The sequence below is a fragment of the Gopherus flavomarginatus genome, chromosome 10, assembly GCF_025201925.1.
Source record: "Gopherus flavomarginatus isolate rGopFla2 chromosome 10, rGopFla2.mat.asm, whole genome shotgun sequence".
Lineage (NCBI taxonomy): Eukaryota > Metazoa > Chordata > Testudines > Testudinidae > Gopherus > Gopherus flavomarginatus.
Genome location: NC_066626.1, coordinates 22582260 through 22598695, shown reverse-complemented (window position 1 = coordinate 22598695; position 16436 = coordinate 22582260). Strand labels below are relative to the sequence as shown.

At 45.0% G+C, this 16436-nt stretch overlaps 1 protein-coding gene across 1 annotated transcript in view; it reads left to right on the top strand.

Moving 5' to 3' along the window:
* Positions 1-16436, top strand: part of CDK15 (cyclin dependent kinase 15) — a 70567-nt gene that overhangs the window by 36596 nt on the left and 17535 nt on the right. Inside the window, exons 11-12 of the mRNA XM_050969610.1 lie at positions 6120-6168; positions 10062-10201. Coding sequence (XP_050825567.1) covers positions 6120-6168; positions 10062-10201 — 189 coding nt within the window. The remainder of the gene's footprint in view (positions 1-6119; positions 6169-10061; positions 10202-16436) is intronic.

Genomic DNA, 16436 nt, shown 5'->3' with positions numbered 1-16436 from the left:
CCTTTGGGGCAGGAACTATATTTACCTGAGTGTTTGTAATGTGCCGCTTACAAGAGCGCCTCAAGCCTGTCTGAGGTCTTTGAGAACTACTTCAAATAAGAATAGTAATAATATTTTCCACACTAATGAAGTTGGAAGGTGTCCATCTTGCCACTGGCCTTGTTCAGAATATAGGAATTGTCAAACTAGACCAGACCCAAAGTCCGTCCAGTCAGTCTCCTGTCTCTGACAGTGGCCAGAACGAGATGCTTCAGAGGAAGGGGCAAGAAACCTTGCAGTGGGCAGATGAGGGATACTTTTCCCCCTCCACCAAATTAGGTCTCATCCTGATCCGTAATAGTTAGAGATTGCCTTAAAACCTGAAGCATGAGGTAGTTACAAATTCTGGCAGATGTAAGTACTTGTAAAGGATTTGAAAAACGTGTGTTTTAATATTAGTCCTGTATCCCCAGGGATTAAAGGAAGTAGCACAATTTTGTTAGCTCATCATATTTCAAAATGATGTTTTTTTAAAAAAAGCTTACATTTCGTCTAGTCCCTCATTTATTGTATTTAAAGTTCCTTTCTGAATTTTGCACCTGTTCCCAACTGATATAATAAAATAGTAATTCAGACAGCAATTTAGAGAAAGATTCATGTTCAGGAAGGGCACTGAAGCACATGCTTTACTTTATAGTTAACGTTAAGCCCCAGTGTGCTTTCCTGAACAGAGATGGATTTAAGCACATGTGTAAATGCTTTTCCTGAAGCAGGGCCTAACATTTATAGAGTTTTGCATACATTTTCAAAGTTCTGTACACACCATATGGCACACACAACAGTACTTACTGAAGCAAAAGTCTCCTATGGGAGTTTTGCTTGGGCAAGGACTGCAGTATGTTGCTCATTAGCTAACTCTAATACCACCATTCTGAGGTAGATCAGTATTATTCTCCCCATTATACAGGTGGGAAAACCAAGCCAGAGAGATTAAATGACTCACCCAAGTTTACACAGCAAGGCAGTGGGATATTCAGGAGTAGAATTCAGGAGTTCCTGGCTCCCAGCCTTGTGTTCAGAACACTAGACAACACTGTATCTCTAGCCTAATTTAAGAGGTAGAGCTGGTTGGAACCCAGAATCTCATTCAACACGGAATTTCAATTTTTTTCATTCCAAATCGAAATGAACATTCAAAATGTTGAAATTTCCCACAGAATGGGAATTCCAAAATTTTGCTTAGGAAAAATCAGAACATTTCATTTTTATTTTACTGACGCTGTTTTTACTATATTACCTGTATATTGTAGATTATAACATAATAAAATGTAACACTGAAGTCTAACTGAAATGTTTTGGTATGGTCAAAATTAAATATTTTGAATTCTTTGAATGATTTTTGTCAAAAACATTGACTAAATTGATACATTTCCATAAAACATTCTGATTTTGTCAAATCAGCATTTTCTGATGGACAACCATTTTGTCGGAAAAATTTCAATCAGTCATATTAATAGGCAAAAAGTTCTATAATAAGCTAAATAATTATAAATCATGTAAAATTATAAATAATTTTACACTCTTTTTGGGATAACATTATTTCTTTTCATCCCTTTTCTTTGCTCTCTGCTTTAAAACAAACTGCATCTCTACTCAAAACAGACAAATAATTACCACAAATTTAGTAAAAGGTGAGAAAACAAAATAAAACAAAAAGGAGGGAGAAAGGAAGATCCTAGGGATATGGTTAACAGTGATCCAAAAGGGATTCAGATCTGAGTTAATTTCAATGATTGATTAGAGGAAGGGGTTATAAAAGATGCTAATAGTAACTCCCAGGGAGATATTTCCAGAGCTCTGGCACTAAAACAGTAATGAATCTAATCACAATTTATACAGTCAGCTACTATTAGTGACTTCATTAGCATTTGGAGGCAGGAGTCTGCTACATTTCTGAAGTATTGCTTACACTGTGATACAATCTAAACGCGTCAGCTACTTGTTTGCCCAGCCTAATGGGGAAAAACTGTTGCTGAAAAGATTGTTTCGAGAGCTTATTCATTTATATCTTTGCAAACGTGTCTGTGCACCAAATGAAATAATGCATGACCCGGCCCTAAAGCCTGGCTCACCACTTTCTCGCACCCTGTTTATTTATTTACAATCACTTTCCAAGGGTGTAAATTACTACACAAGGTGCAAGGAAGAAGAGAATCAGGCTCCCAGTTAATAGTCTACCCTGAAGTAGCTTGTGGCTTCAAACAAGGTGCCTGCATTAAGCAGTTACGCTGCTACCAAAGGCAAACAATGACCCTGATTCTACACTGCTTGAGCCAGACCTGAGCTCTGAGGCTGTTTTGCACCTGTCCACTGGCACAAAACTGGCTTAGCCAGCTACCTGAGGTCTCCCTGGTACAAGGGTTGCCCCATGTGGCATGGGGCTAGAATATGTGGCTCTATGCTACTCCATCCAGTTTCTCTTAGCATAGAGGATATGGCCAAGGAAGAGGGGCATGTAGAACACCTTTGTTCTCCAGAGATCGTCATCGGTCACAGGTACTTGAGGGCCTTTGCAGATGGGCACAAGCTAGAGCACCCTTGAAGCTGCTCTAATGTATACTGAGGCCTGCCCCAGGACAGGGGAGCATAAAGGTAGCACACAGCCTCCTTCCAGCTCCCTACCTACAGGACTCCATTGAAGTCATGCTGCCTGAGCTTTCCCAGTCCCAACCCACCATTAGCCCTGAAACTCCTCTAACTCTGAGGGACGTGTGACAGGGAGCTTGTCCTAGGACGCATGTGCCTGTCCCAGCAGCCTGTTTCAAGGGGGCTCCAAGGCAAGGGAAGGGCTCCAAAGAATATGTAATCTAACCTCAGGCTGCATTAACTTTCCTGAAGACTCCTGGTGAGGTTGGTGGAACAACAATGCACGTCCATTCCTCCAGCCTGGCTTAACTCCTTCCTCTAAACTGAACCTATGGAAAGCTGTTCAGAGATCTGGGAAGAAGTGGTGGGGTGGGACCATGTGACAATGTCCCCCTTTGGAGCAGAAAGCATAAGATCTGCACACAGATCTCCAGGAGGTTGAGCTGGCTCTCCTACAGCAATTAATTACACTCCCTGAATTGTACATCTTTGTGTTTTCATCAGAACTGAAGAGGAATTTGAATTGGATTTGTTTAGGTTGCCTCAGATTCTCCTCTCCAGTGTTTTCCTAACACTACGATTTGAAAAGCCAATCAGCAGAAGGAACCATCCCCCATCAGGAGGAGGAGGGGTGGGAGAAGGTATAAAAGAACTGCCATCTGTCCATTCACATGTTTATTAATTAAGTTATAGTTCTCAGGATGTTCCAATAATAAACCTAGGGTGTATTTTTGATCTTACCTAAAATCCTATTTTTTTAAGTGCCTACCTACTCTTCTGTACCATTGTGCAGATTACTAAATATTACATTGCACTGTAAAAGTGAACACTGGTTTGTCATAGAGCTCAGTCTTAATTCTGTTTGTCTGATAAATCATTGTAGAGTTATATGTTAAGGCAGCTAAGTAAGAGTGGTAAACAGTTTTATCCCTTACTATCTCAGATCAGTAGATACAGTGCATTGCCTTGTGGCAGTTTGGGGAGTGCTACTTCAATTACACTCAGTACTGCAAAGGAATCCTGTAGTCATTGTAGTAAAATGATGGTAACTATACAACTGTAAAGCTCAAACTTGTAAGTCAACATGGTGAACATTAGTAAGACTGTTGTGCTTTCAGTGAGACAGCACTATGGTTAGGACATACTGTGGACCGAATCCTGCAATCCTTACTGACTTCAGTGGGGGTCTGGCCTATGAAGAGATTTCAGGAATGGTCCCAAGATTAATTTAATTAATTTAGTAGTTTCTTGTAATATTACTACAACTATAGTTCTGCCTTAACCTTCACCTTCTTGTAAAATCTGTGGGTTTGATTCAGTCCTGCTGCTAGGGATGCCTGGAGTTAGCTGTGCTCTAGAAGTGTTTGCACTGCTACCCACCATCCATGATCTGCCAAGTGAGGGTAACTTTTAGATGTAGCTGAGACTTCATAGGAGTCCTCTGCCAATAGCTTCTGACTCTGGCTGCACACTTTGGGTCACATTCATCCCTGTTCAGAAAGCCTGCTTAATACATATCAACCGCATAAATCCCATTTAAGTCTCATTTTGAACACCATGTGCTGTACAAGTCTGCTGTGGGCTTTCCACACAGATGTGAACGTCTCCTTGGAAGCTGCACTGGGTGATTGTGGACATCCTAGCAAAGTGGGGAATCACAGGTGCTTTGTGTCTCTACAATCCCACCCCAACAGACTTTGCAGGAGGCATAAGGAGTGACAAAGAAGGCTCCTTTCACTCTCCCCACCTCAGTGCACTCACGCAACAGCCAGGCGCTATCTTGTGACCCTAAATGTGGATATACAGGGCCAGATCCTCCGCTGCTGTAAATTGACACAGCTCCATTGAACTCAGTGGGCGAAATCCTCAGAAGGTGTACATCATCCTAAAACCACTGAAGGCAATGGAGTAATATGTCACCACCACCAGAAGATCTAGCCCATAGAATTTTTGGACTTCAGACTACTGCACTGTGGAAAATAATTGCTCCTTCTGAGCCATTTCAATCTAAAGGGTGCAAAGCAGCTGCAGGAAATCTCACATTAAAAATTATTTTTAAGGCTTTGGTGTTATAATGGCTGTGAAGATGCAATATTTCCCTTATTTGAAATGAAATACAATGGGCCCTACTGATAGTTTGGGAGAGAGTGAAACTCCATGGAACAGTGAAGTGGAATGAAAGCCCAGAACTGTGTCAGTGCAATGCAATGTGCAGACTGCAATTCCAGTGACAGGGAATTGTTTGGTAACAAGGATGTACCAGTTAAAAAGCTCAAAGGGGATTGTTTCTTTTTCTCTTTTTTGAAAGCTTCAAGTGATTAGTCCATACTATGGATGCCACACATGTGATGTTACATTAATTTTTGAGCTTGAAAAGTGAAAGATGATATTTGAAAAATTGTTTTCACTCTCAATGTATAAATCAAAAAGATTCCAGTTGTTTTAAAAATTGACTGTTAAAAAAACCAACCCCCTCCCAAACTGCAATTCTGCAAGGTTTCAGTCTGCTAGAAAGGTTATAAAGCAAGCATGGCAGTGGGAATCTGGCTAAGCCACTTAGCCATCCTAGAGCAGTGGCTCTCAACCTTTCCAGACTACTTTACCCTGTTCAGGAGTCTGATTTGTCTTGCGTAACCCCAAGTTACACCTCACTTAAAAACGACTTGCTTACACAATCAGACATAACAATACAAAGGTATCACAGCACACTGGTACTGAAACATTGCTTACTGTCTCATTTTTATCATTATTTTATTTATTTATTTTAATTATAAAAGAAATCAATTTGAACATAAATATGGTACTTACATTTCAGTGTATAGTATATAGAGCAGTATAAACAAGTCATCGTCTGTATGAAATTTTCATTTGTACTGACTTCACTAGTGCTTATTATGTAGCCTGTTGTAAAACTAGGCAAATATCTAGATGAGTTGATGTACCCCCTGGAAGACCTCACCTATCCCCAGGGGTCCATGGACCCCTGGTTGAGAACCACTGTCCTAGAGCCCTCACTCAGGCTCTGTCCTGCAATCAGATCCTTAAAGGCGAACCCTTGTACCTATGTGGGAGCTCCTGGACCTCAGTGGGGGATTGAGTGTAAGGGTCTGCCCAGGCAGATCTGCTTGCTGGACTGGGTCCTTGGTTCTGACTAGGCAACACTACCCCTGATTTCTTAGTCTTAGGTTCTGGGGACTGATCTTGCTTCTGTGAAAGTCAAAAGCAGAACTCCCACTGGCTTTAATGGAAACAGAATTAGGACCAAGACCTGCTCTCATAGGTGTATGAAAAGAAAGGGTTACAGACTGCTAACAGCCTTATTAACATCAATGCTGATATTCAAGTCCAACAGGAATAATGTATATTTATAAATGCTACAGTGACAGATTCTATAGGAACCTTTGAAATTCCAAGTGCATGTTTTTGTAAGGGCTCAAAGAATGGTTGTTTGCTTGATTTTTGTTTAATCTTGTGATTGCATATTAACTTTCTAGAGAGGGTCATCTCCAGTAGACCTCAGGGGCTCCAGATGATCTGTGCCAGGTAAGCTACCTATGACAGCAACGTCAAAGCAGCCTCTGGGTTTGTTTGTTTTTATATGCAACCATTTAACTTTAAATGAGCTCCCTTCAGTGAGTTCAGGATGAGTACGGCAGTTCTTAGTAATAATCAGACCTGCCATAAGGTAAGCATCAGATTCTGAGAAACTGCAGTAGGGATAGGCACATACTGGCTTTATTATTCTCAGACGAGCAGCAGTTCCACAGCATTATGTGTGACTATTTGAGGGGCATAATTTGATTCAGGAAGGTCATGCTTTCCCAGGCCCTCTGGAGCAGACTTGATGACCAATTTCTCTTGCATAGAAATAGTTGATAGGAATATTGCCAGAATGAGTTAGGTAAGGCATACAGTGGTCTTGTCAGAAAATGATCTTGGGGTTAGTTAAGGCAGGAGAACTCACATTCTTCAGTGAGCAAATGCTACTAGAGATGGCCTGGGCCTTGATTTAGCAGCTCATCCTAAAGACAGCACTTCAAACAATGCAGAGTGGAGCACCTTTCTCACTCACTCTCTCCGGTGCTAGAGTGTCAGCATTAAAATAGCTCCCCCTCCTCCTTCCCTCCACTGCCAAGGAAAAGTATTTATAATCTGGGAAATTGCTTTTCACTCATCACAGTACCCACATCTATTTCAGAGGGCCTGGTCACTAGTGTCTGATTTGATCAATAATAGGGAAGTATTATTGTGAAGTGGCCTTGAGAGGATTGAAGTCATCCCTGGTCACTGCTAGCGGGCACTTTTTAGCCACCTAGGTCACCTCAGAGATAACATCCCTGCACCTTAATCCCTGAAGATCGGATTTGAGGTCAGGAGGGGAACATTGCCTGATCATGGACTGGCAGCGGCCATGCTGTCATCTGTGATGAACCTGGCTGCACCAGATTAGTAATAACACTGTGGAGGTTTTCGCTGCCTGGAGTAAAGCTGCACAACGTGGCCAGGGACATTCAGCACTACAGACCTTCCCTGTCTAAGCACCCCATTGTGCTAGGTGCTCTGCACTCATAGGCTAGCTAAAAAGACTATTCCCACTTATAGCAGAGTGCAGCTGGCCTGCCTGGCGCCTGCCTCTGCTATGCTCAGATAAAGTCACTCAGCCACCCTTGGGTTCTGAAACCACTAGCGCTTTTATTTACAAGTTTGTGCTTCCACCACCTTCTCACCATACAACCTGTACAGCTCTGGGTTCCTTGGGTCTGAACCCAGGCAGGAAAGGCTTTCTCCTTAGGTGCCCTCCCTCACTCTCCTCCATCTCACCACCCCACTGCCTTCTTCCCAGCCTCTTATAAAGCCCTGGCCTGCCAGCTGGCTCTCATTCCCCAATTAGGGCAGGTTCTTTCCAGCTCCACTTTATTCACCTAAATGGGGTTGGAGTGGCAGGGGGCTGATTCTGCAGTGTTTCTGCTCAGTGCCCTGTCACACTGCTCCAAAGCGCTCACACATCTGTAGGTCCAGGGTGGAATATGGCATTTACATAGTAACTACCCTTTTAACCATCATTGTTCAGTACCTCACTTCTTTGTCCAGTACCACTCCAGGGGAAAATATGCTCTGCTGTAGAGCTGGCATCCTTAGCCTCTGTTCTGAATTTCTGAAAGGAGACGCTGCTGAAGTCATCAGAAAAGTACTCTTCTTAGACGCACGTGCAATTTTAATCAATGTCTTCAGAAACTTTCAGGAATACGCAAACTATCACTTATCTAACTTGGATACCAGGCTCCCTTCTTGCTACCATTATGAACAGGGAAATGGATGTATTCCCTGACACCATGCTGGGTGGCACAGCTTCCTTCTCACTCACCACAGTCTCTTGGTAATAGGACCCAGTCACTAAAACTTGAAAGGGTCCATTAAAGCTAACACCAACGAGCTGGCCAGCGCCTTAGCGGCAGAGTTCTGCACTGAATGCTACGCCAGCTTTGATTCTTCGTTTCTGACTCTCTAAGGGCTTGGCTACACTCGAAACTTCAAAGTGCTGCCGCGGCAGTGCTGCCGTGACAGTGCTTTGAAGTGTGAGAGTGGTCGCAGCACCAGCGCTGGGAGAGAGCTCTCCCAGCGCTGCACGTATTCCACCTCCCCATGGGGATTAGCTTACAGCGGTGGGAGCTGCGCTCCCAGTGCTGCGGCACTGTTTACACTGGCACTTTACAGCGCTGTATCTTGCAGCGCTCAGGGGTGTGTTTTTTCACACCCCTGAGCGAGAAAGTTGCAGCGCTGTAAAGCGCCAGTGTAGCCAAGGCCTGAGTCAGCAGGATCTAAACACTATAGAGGTGGCACACTGAGCTCTTGAGAAGGGAAGGAGAACTTCATAGTGTTAAACCTTCCATGGCCAGTTAAGGAGTTCTACCCAGTGCTTGGTAGCTGGGTGGAGCCTGGAAGAGGGGTACTGGAAAGCCTGGTGGCATAGCATGCAGCCTTGAGGATGGGGATACCAAGCAGGGCAAAGAGGATCACAAGGAGAGGGGAAGAAGAGCCTTGCATCCTCTGCCTTACCACAGGCTAACACCTACAATTTGAGTCCCAGTATCTTGCTCCCATAACCAGCAGGGGCTGGTATGGTTTTGCCTGAGGTGAGAACTGAGCAATCATCCATCACAGCCTAGAGTAGCTAAGACCTGACTTTTTCCAAAGCTGTGTGCTCTAGTGTCTCTTTTTTAACATCCTCTCTCCTCACCCGGAGCGTGAGGTGCTCTGTGCAGCATAAGCATTAGAGGAATGAAACAGTAGGACACAAGGCAGATACCAGGCCTGTGATGTCATTTAGAGGGGAAGCACCAGCTGGGGTAGTCAGTAGAAACACAACAGGCCAAGCTCTGATGTGCCACTTGATGCTGAAACACCAGGAGCAGAGCAAACAAAGTAAAAGCTGTAAAACCAAAAGCCCTGTTTTTATTTGTTTGCTTGTTTGTTTGTTTTCTCTCCTTCACTTCCTAGTCTCCCAGCTGCAGTCAGCTCTGGGAGTCAGCCACTTGCCATTGACATTTACTGGGCATATTTTCTTGTTTAAAACATTCATCCTGAGCAAGTGATTCACATCGGCGCAGCTCCAACACATGTACAGCCCAATTGCACAGGCAAACTGGAGGGTAGTAGATGGAGAAAGGATATTTTATTTGGCTTCTTAATTCTGAACGCAAATCTAAAGTGGCCACTGAAGGTATATCTCTACACAGCTAAGAAAAACCCATGGCTTGCCCATGCCAGCCTACTTGGGCTCGCAGTGCTTGGGGTACAGGGTTGTTTCACTGCTGTGTAGACTTCCAAGCATGGGCTGGAGCCCGAGCTCTGGGACCCTCCCACCCTGCACGGTCCTACAGCCCAGCTCCAGCCCGCGCCCAAAAATCTACACAGCAATGAAACAGCCCCACAGCACGAGCCCGACTTGCTGCATAGACATACCCTGACAGGTCTAGCAGAGTATTGGCAAGTTGACATTTGACATTTTCTCACCTATGCATTTCTAAGAGCCTGACCATAATAACAACATGTGAGGTTCTAGTTGTGACACATGTAATATTCAGCCCTCCATAATTGCTAGTGTCTTTTTTTATTCCAATCCCTTTCTTTGCTAAGTAACAATTTATCTTCAAAAGGGAGAGGGGAGGATTCTAAACAGGTTTATTTGGAGATGAGTCTGAACCAAATTCCTGGACATATGCACCCTCAAAATGGAGTAAGTTCCCATGAAGCTCCAAACTTCAGGACAGGCCCATATCTCCATAACGGGCATACACAAATTCCCCAGATTGTGCACCTCTCTCCCTCCCTAACCCCCAAGCTTTAAAGGAAGTTCAGATCCAGATCTGGTTCCAGATCTTAGCTATCTGGCTTGGACCCATCTCTGGCACAATTTATTTCTCTTGCTTTTCTAGACTGGGCCGGGTGCCAGGAGCTGAAGACCTAACATCGAAAATGTTAAAAGCTTTTCCTCGAGAGCGAGTCTCTGCACAGGATGCACTTGTTCATAACTTCTTCAGTGCTCTGCCATGTCAGCTGTATCAGCTTTGTAATGGTACGTTATCTCCTGATCCCATCTCAGGAAGAAGGGAGCTACTTCACATTTGATTTGTTAAGAGCATCCCTAGTAAATTCAAAGCCTAAGGGCTCCTGCTGGGCTCCCATAAGCTGCAAAGTTTTGGGGCTCTGAGCTGCAGTTTGAACAAGTGTTAGCTTTTTTTTCCCAACACATGACAATATCTTAATATTAGAAAGGAACATGGAGGGGACCTTAATATTGGGGGTTCATTGAAAAAGGAATGGTGTGAATGCCTTGAAATAGTGCCATCTTTCCCCAATTGTGTAACTACGAGTCCAGAGTTCTTTCCTAGAGCTGGGTGATGCTGTATTTTCAGAGGGAGTAGTTTAATTCAAATTGTGATTTGCTCATATCCTGAATTCCCAGCTGCTTGGCGCAATGTGTTAGCCCTTGTTCCCCGAAATAGACCTCCTGCTGCCTTTTGAAGTTTGAAGACACCAGCTGTCCTTTGCATCCTGTCATACCAGCTCTCCCTTAGAACTACCTGCATTTACTTCTCTCTCCCTCTGTAGCTCACTCATCACATACAAACAAAAACCACACATTCACATACTACTCCAGTACCTAGAGAATGGTGCCTGCCTAGCTACAGAGCTGGAAAATCTCTTCCTCGCCCTGCATAATGTGCCCAGTGGTCCTGGCATTCTCCAAAGATTCCTGGGCACCAGCTCCTTTTCTAGATAAGGGTGATTAAGGAGGAACTTTCTTGGCCCAAGCTGCAAAGTTATTTGAAAACTTTCGTTTTTGGATTTTCTGACATATCCCAAGCAAAAAGGCTTGCAGCTAGCATCTCTCCTGCACTGCTACCCTTCTGAAGGTGCTGTATGTGAGGGTATGTCTACACTACGGGATTATTCCAATTTTACATAAACCGGTTTTGTAAAACAGATTGTATAAAGTCGAGTGCACGCGGCCACACTAAGCACATTAATTCGGTGGTGTGCGTCCATGTACCGAGGCTAGCATCGATTTCCAGAGCCTTGCACTGTGGGTAGCTATCCCGTAGTTATCCCATAGTTCCCGCAGTCTCCCTCACCCATTGGAATTCTGGATTGAGATCCCAATGTAAAAACAGTCTCGCGGGTGATTCTGGGTAAATGTTGTCACTCAATCCTTCCTCCGTGAAAGCAATGGCAGACAATCATTTCGCGCCTTTTTCCTGGATTGCCCTGGCAGACGCCATAGCATGGCAACCATAGAGCCCGTTTTGCCTTTTGTCACTGTCACTGTATGTGTACTGGATGCTGCTGACAGACGCGGTACTGCAGTGCTACACAGCAGCATTCATTTGCCTTTGCAAGGTAGCAGAGATGGTTACCATCCCTATTGCACCATCTGCCATGCCATTATAAATTGGCAATGAAATGATGGTTATCAGTCATTCTGTACCGTCTGCTGCTGTCATGGGTGCTCCTGGCTGGCCTCGCTGAGGTCGGCTGGGGACGCATGGACAAAAATGGGAATGACTCCCCGGGTCATTTCCTTCTTTATGTTTTGTCTAAAAATAGAGTCAGTCCTGCCTAGAATATGGGGCAAGTCTACTAGAGAGCCAGAGAGCACAGCCGCTCTGGGTCAGAGCCCCAGAGATCCTGCATGATGAGCTGCATGCCATTCTAGGGGGTGCCCCTGCAACAACCCCACCCGTTGCTTCCCTCCTCCCCCAACCCTCCTGGGCTACCGTGGCGGTGTCCCCACATTTGTGTGATGAAGTAATAAAGAATGCAGGAATAAGAAACACTGACTTTTCAATGAGAAAAAATGAGGGGGAGGAAGCCTCCAGCTGCTATGATAGTCCAGGCAGGACATTAAAGGGTGGCGGGGAGAGAAGCCCAGCCTCCCGCTGCTATGATAGTCTAGGCAGTACAGAATCCTTTCTTTAGACATGAAAGGTGGGGGGACTGATGGAGCTCAGCCTCCAGCTGCTATGATGAAGATGGTTACCAGCCGTTCTGTACCATCTGCCGGGGATGACCGGGAGTCATTCCCATTTTTACCCAGGCACCCTTGGCCGACCTCACCGAGGCCAGCCAGGAGCACTCACGGGCTCATGATGACAATGGATAGCAGTCATATTGTACCGTCTGCCACCGGGAAGGGGATGCTGGTGTTCAGCGCTGCAGCACCCCGTCTACCAGCAGCATGCAGTAGACATAGGGTGACACTGAAAAAAGGCGAGAAACAATTTATCCCTTTTCTTTTGCGGGGGGGGGGGGGGGGAAGGGTGTAAATTGACGACATATACCCTGAAACACCCGGGAAAATGTTTTTGACCCTTCAGGCACTGGGAGCTCAGCCAAGAATGCAAATACTTTTCGGAGATTGCAGGGACTGTGGGATAGCTGGAGTCCTCAGTCCCCCCCTCCCTCTCTCCATGAGCGTCCATTTGATTCTTTGGCTCTCCGTTACGCTTGTCACATGCTGTGGCCTCTGTCTATCATAGCCTGGAGATTTTTTCAAATGCTTTGTCATTTCATCTTCTGTAATGGAGCTCTGATAGAACAGATTTGTCTCCCCATACAGCGATCAGATCCAGTATCTCCCGTATGGTCCATGCTGGAGCTCTTTTTGGATTTGGGACTGCATCACCACCCGTGCTGATCAGAGCTCCATGCTGGGCAAACAGGAAATAAAATTCAAAAGTTCACAAGGCTTTTCCTGTCTACCTGGCCAGTGCATCCGAGTTCAGATTGCTTTCCAGAGCAGTCACAATGGTGCACTGTGGGATACCACCCGGAGGCCAATTACGTTGATTTGCGGCAACATTAACCCTAATCCGACATGGCAATACTGATTTCAGCGCTACTCCTCTCATCGGGGAGGAGTACAGAAACTGGTTTAAAGAGCCCTTTATATCGATATAAAGGGCCTCGTTGTGTGGATGGGTGCAGGGTTAAATCGGTTTAACGCTGCTAAATTTGGTTTAAACGCGTAGTGTAGACCAGGCCTGAGTGAGAGAGACACATCTGTATTCCTTTTCTGTTCACCCAGTCACAGAGCACAAATCTACTTTGACACTTTCAGAAAAATGAAAGATGGAATCTCGCAGGAGCCTGCCTGTGCCGGGGGGGAGGAGGGGAGCACTCACAGCAGGAGGGAAGTTGACTTTTCTTTATACATATAGAGTTTTTTCCATGCAGAGTTTAAATTATGCCTGATAAAAGGAGTTTTGTGGCTGTTTCAGTTCTTTCAAACCCTCCTGGCTTCCTCCCAATTAAATGAGGTTTGTCAAAGCCACAGGGCTCTGCTGCTGCCGGAGAGGCGGACAAGCACTTCCTGCAGTGACATCTCAAATCCCCAAGGGAGGAGATGAAAGTGCCAGTGCCAAGAGACAGAGAAAGAGAGAGTGTGGAAAAAATAGGTACAGAGACAGACAGACAGTAAGAGGGAGAGAGAAAGAAAGGAGAAATAGGAGAGGGAATGAGACAACAGATTGGCACAATGTGTCACTCTCCTGGACAAGATATAATATCCAAGGCATATTTCCATACAGGGGATGAATTCTTTTCACATGGGTTTATATACCATCTCGTATTTATTGTCACTGGTATTGCACTGCATAGCAGTGAGAGGCACCTCAGTGGACAAGAAATTACATGTCGTTAGCATAGCAACGAATATGCTGGGAACAAAATTAAAGTCTATTCGATTGAAACAAGTACAGTATGATTGTACAAGATCATATTCATGAGCAACTCATTAGGACTGTACAAATTAGGCAAGTTTGAATAATTCCCAATGCATCCATCTCCATTGCTATGATCATGTAAGACATTTGTTCTCCCATGTCATTTTGGTATCACATCATTTTAGAATTGAAATTTTGCATTCTTGTTGCTATAACAACAGTGCAGATTTTAAATATGTTCTGTTCCTACTCTGTTCTGAAGGATGTTGGGGAGCAGTTTGTGTCCTCAGAAGGAGAAAGTTAAAGCAGGAGAGCAAAGAATGAGTTCATGATAAAGGTAAAAGGAGGGGGTTAGACTTCAAGGAATTCAGAGAGGAACCAAAATAAGGGGGAGAGAAACCAACAAAATCAACATAAAAAATGCTCCCCCTGGAAATTCTTTTATCTTTTTGTGAAATAATTGTAGCTTGAACTGTCCTTTACATAAGTTGCCCTGACAAGTTTGTAGCCAGAGGATATCTCCTGAAGGTTACTTCTGAGGGGAAATTGGGGAACCAATGATTCAAAGGCCAGAGCCCTCCTAAATAACATCTTTGTGATTACTGAAGTGAATGCTAATGGACAGACAGTGGCTGCTGGCCCGTGAGCCTGAGAGCTGGGTGACAGGAAGCAGGGAGCTCTTTCTTCCCGCTTGAGAACCTGAGTAGAGGGGGCTAGAATGTGGTCTTTGTGCTCCATTGATACAAGATACTGGGGAAGTGGTATAACCCACACTAACAGAGTATGGGTCTTAATCCTCCCACTACTGGTTAGTCCACATAAGAGGCTGCAAGCTGCCAGCTAATGTACTCCACCTTTAGCACCAATGATGTAGATTCAAGCTTTCAGCACAGTAGGTCCTAGGTTCAAACCCCACTCACAGTCCAGCTACACTCAAATACATCAGCACCCCTGTACTGCTGTATATCGAAGGGTCACGGTCCTGCCTTTTTCAGAATGAGTTGGTAGTCTGGAGCCAGCAATGCTGTTCCCTTTAAAAAGGTGTAGCAATTTTCACCTCTTCTCACCCTAAACTACCTATGACACAGTCCCCTGCCACAGCAATGCAGATAAAGCCACAAGTTAGACGAGTGAATTGCATCCTGCTGCCTGGTATGGCTCAGTGTTTACAGCCTGAACACCAGCATGTCGGATGAACAATTTACGTGGAAAAACAGAGCTCCCTCTTCCTTTCATTCTAGTACCCCATTTCTAATGGCCTCACACTAAGTTAGCCCCCGAGGTTGTGTGCCATCAGAACTAAGGCAAAGTAGTATTTGCCATAGCTGCAAATGTAGTTTATTTTTACATTTCGTTTGCCTTCAAAGGCTTTAGAACTGTCCTTTGGGATGGGAAGGCAGCAAGCTGCGGCACTTTGTGGATGGCACCAATATAGTCCTGTAGGAAGAACTTAACTAGAGAGCAGCTTCACTCAAGAACCCAAGACTGTGATGCTTGATTACCAGGAATAGAGGAATCAGAGAGGTCTAAGCTTGATGAGCCTTCAAGTTCCTATTGGACTAAAGGCCCAGCTCAACAGAAGCTTTTCTCCCAAAGTGGGTGACATCCAGCCCTGTGCAGAGGATCAGCCCAAGGCCTATGGACCATTAAGGCTCACTCAAGTACTATTTTGAGGGGCTAAGTAAGATTTAAGTGGTGCACGGGCCTGATGCTGGGCCTTTGCTAGGAGGGGAATTTCACGCTTTGTGACCTGGTGATGAGAGATTTCAAGACATGCAAGAGTGCTTCCCAGCCACTTTCAGGCACACATGGTGTGTCTGCTCTGTGTGGTTGGCCTAAAATTCCCCATTGTTGCTACCACCACTTCAGTTCCAGCGTGTGGGGTGCTGGTGTCAACAGGGCACAGGCCTTTTAGCTGCTGTATCAAGTAACTCTGCTCAGAGCAGGCTTAGACAACACAGTGGTTAAAACAGCACTACCTTGTTCATGCCTACACTAGAGCTTCCACTGCTGCTCCCACTGGCTCAGTGCAGCCTAGTGTAAAGTCAATAGGCAGCCTGCAGGAGGCTATTGTCTGTGATATAATCTCTTGACTGAGTCAGCTGCTTTGATTAGATTCTCAGTCACAACTGAAAAGTTTATGTACGTCCGACCATGTGCCTGTTCCACCGCTGAGTTCTGCCGTTTGGATGGAGACATCCTCAGGACTCACTGTTAGACACTTCATGTTGAAAATCAATTTTAGATGCATTGAAAGTTTTAAGGCCATTTTAAATGTATAAATCCAGTTTTAATATGTCTTATATGGGAGTGACTCAAAGTTCTGCAGTTGGTGTTAAACAACAACCTCAGTTTATGCTGGCCCATGAATCAAGGCAATCCTTTCTATAGGGCAGGGGTGGGCAAACTTTTTGGCCCGAGTGCCACATCGGGGAACAGAAATTGTACGCCAGACCATGAATGCTCACAAAATTGGGGTTGGGGTGCAGGAAGGGGTGAGGGCTCTGGTTGGGGGTGTGGGCTCTGGGTGGGGCTGGGAATGAGGAGTTTGGGGTATAGGAGGGTACTCTGGGCTGGGACCACAGG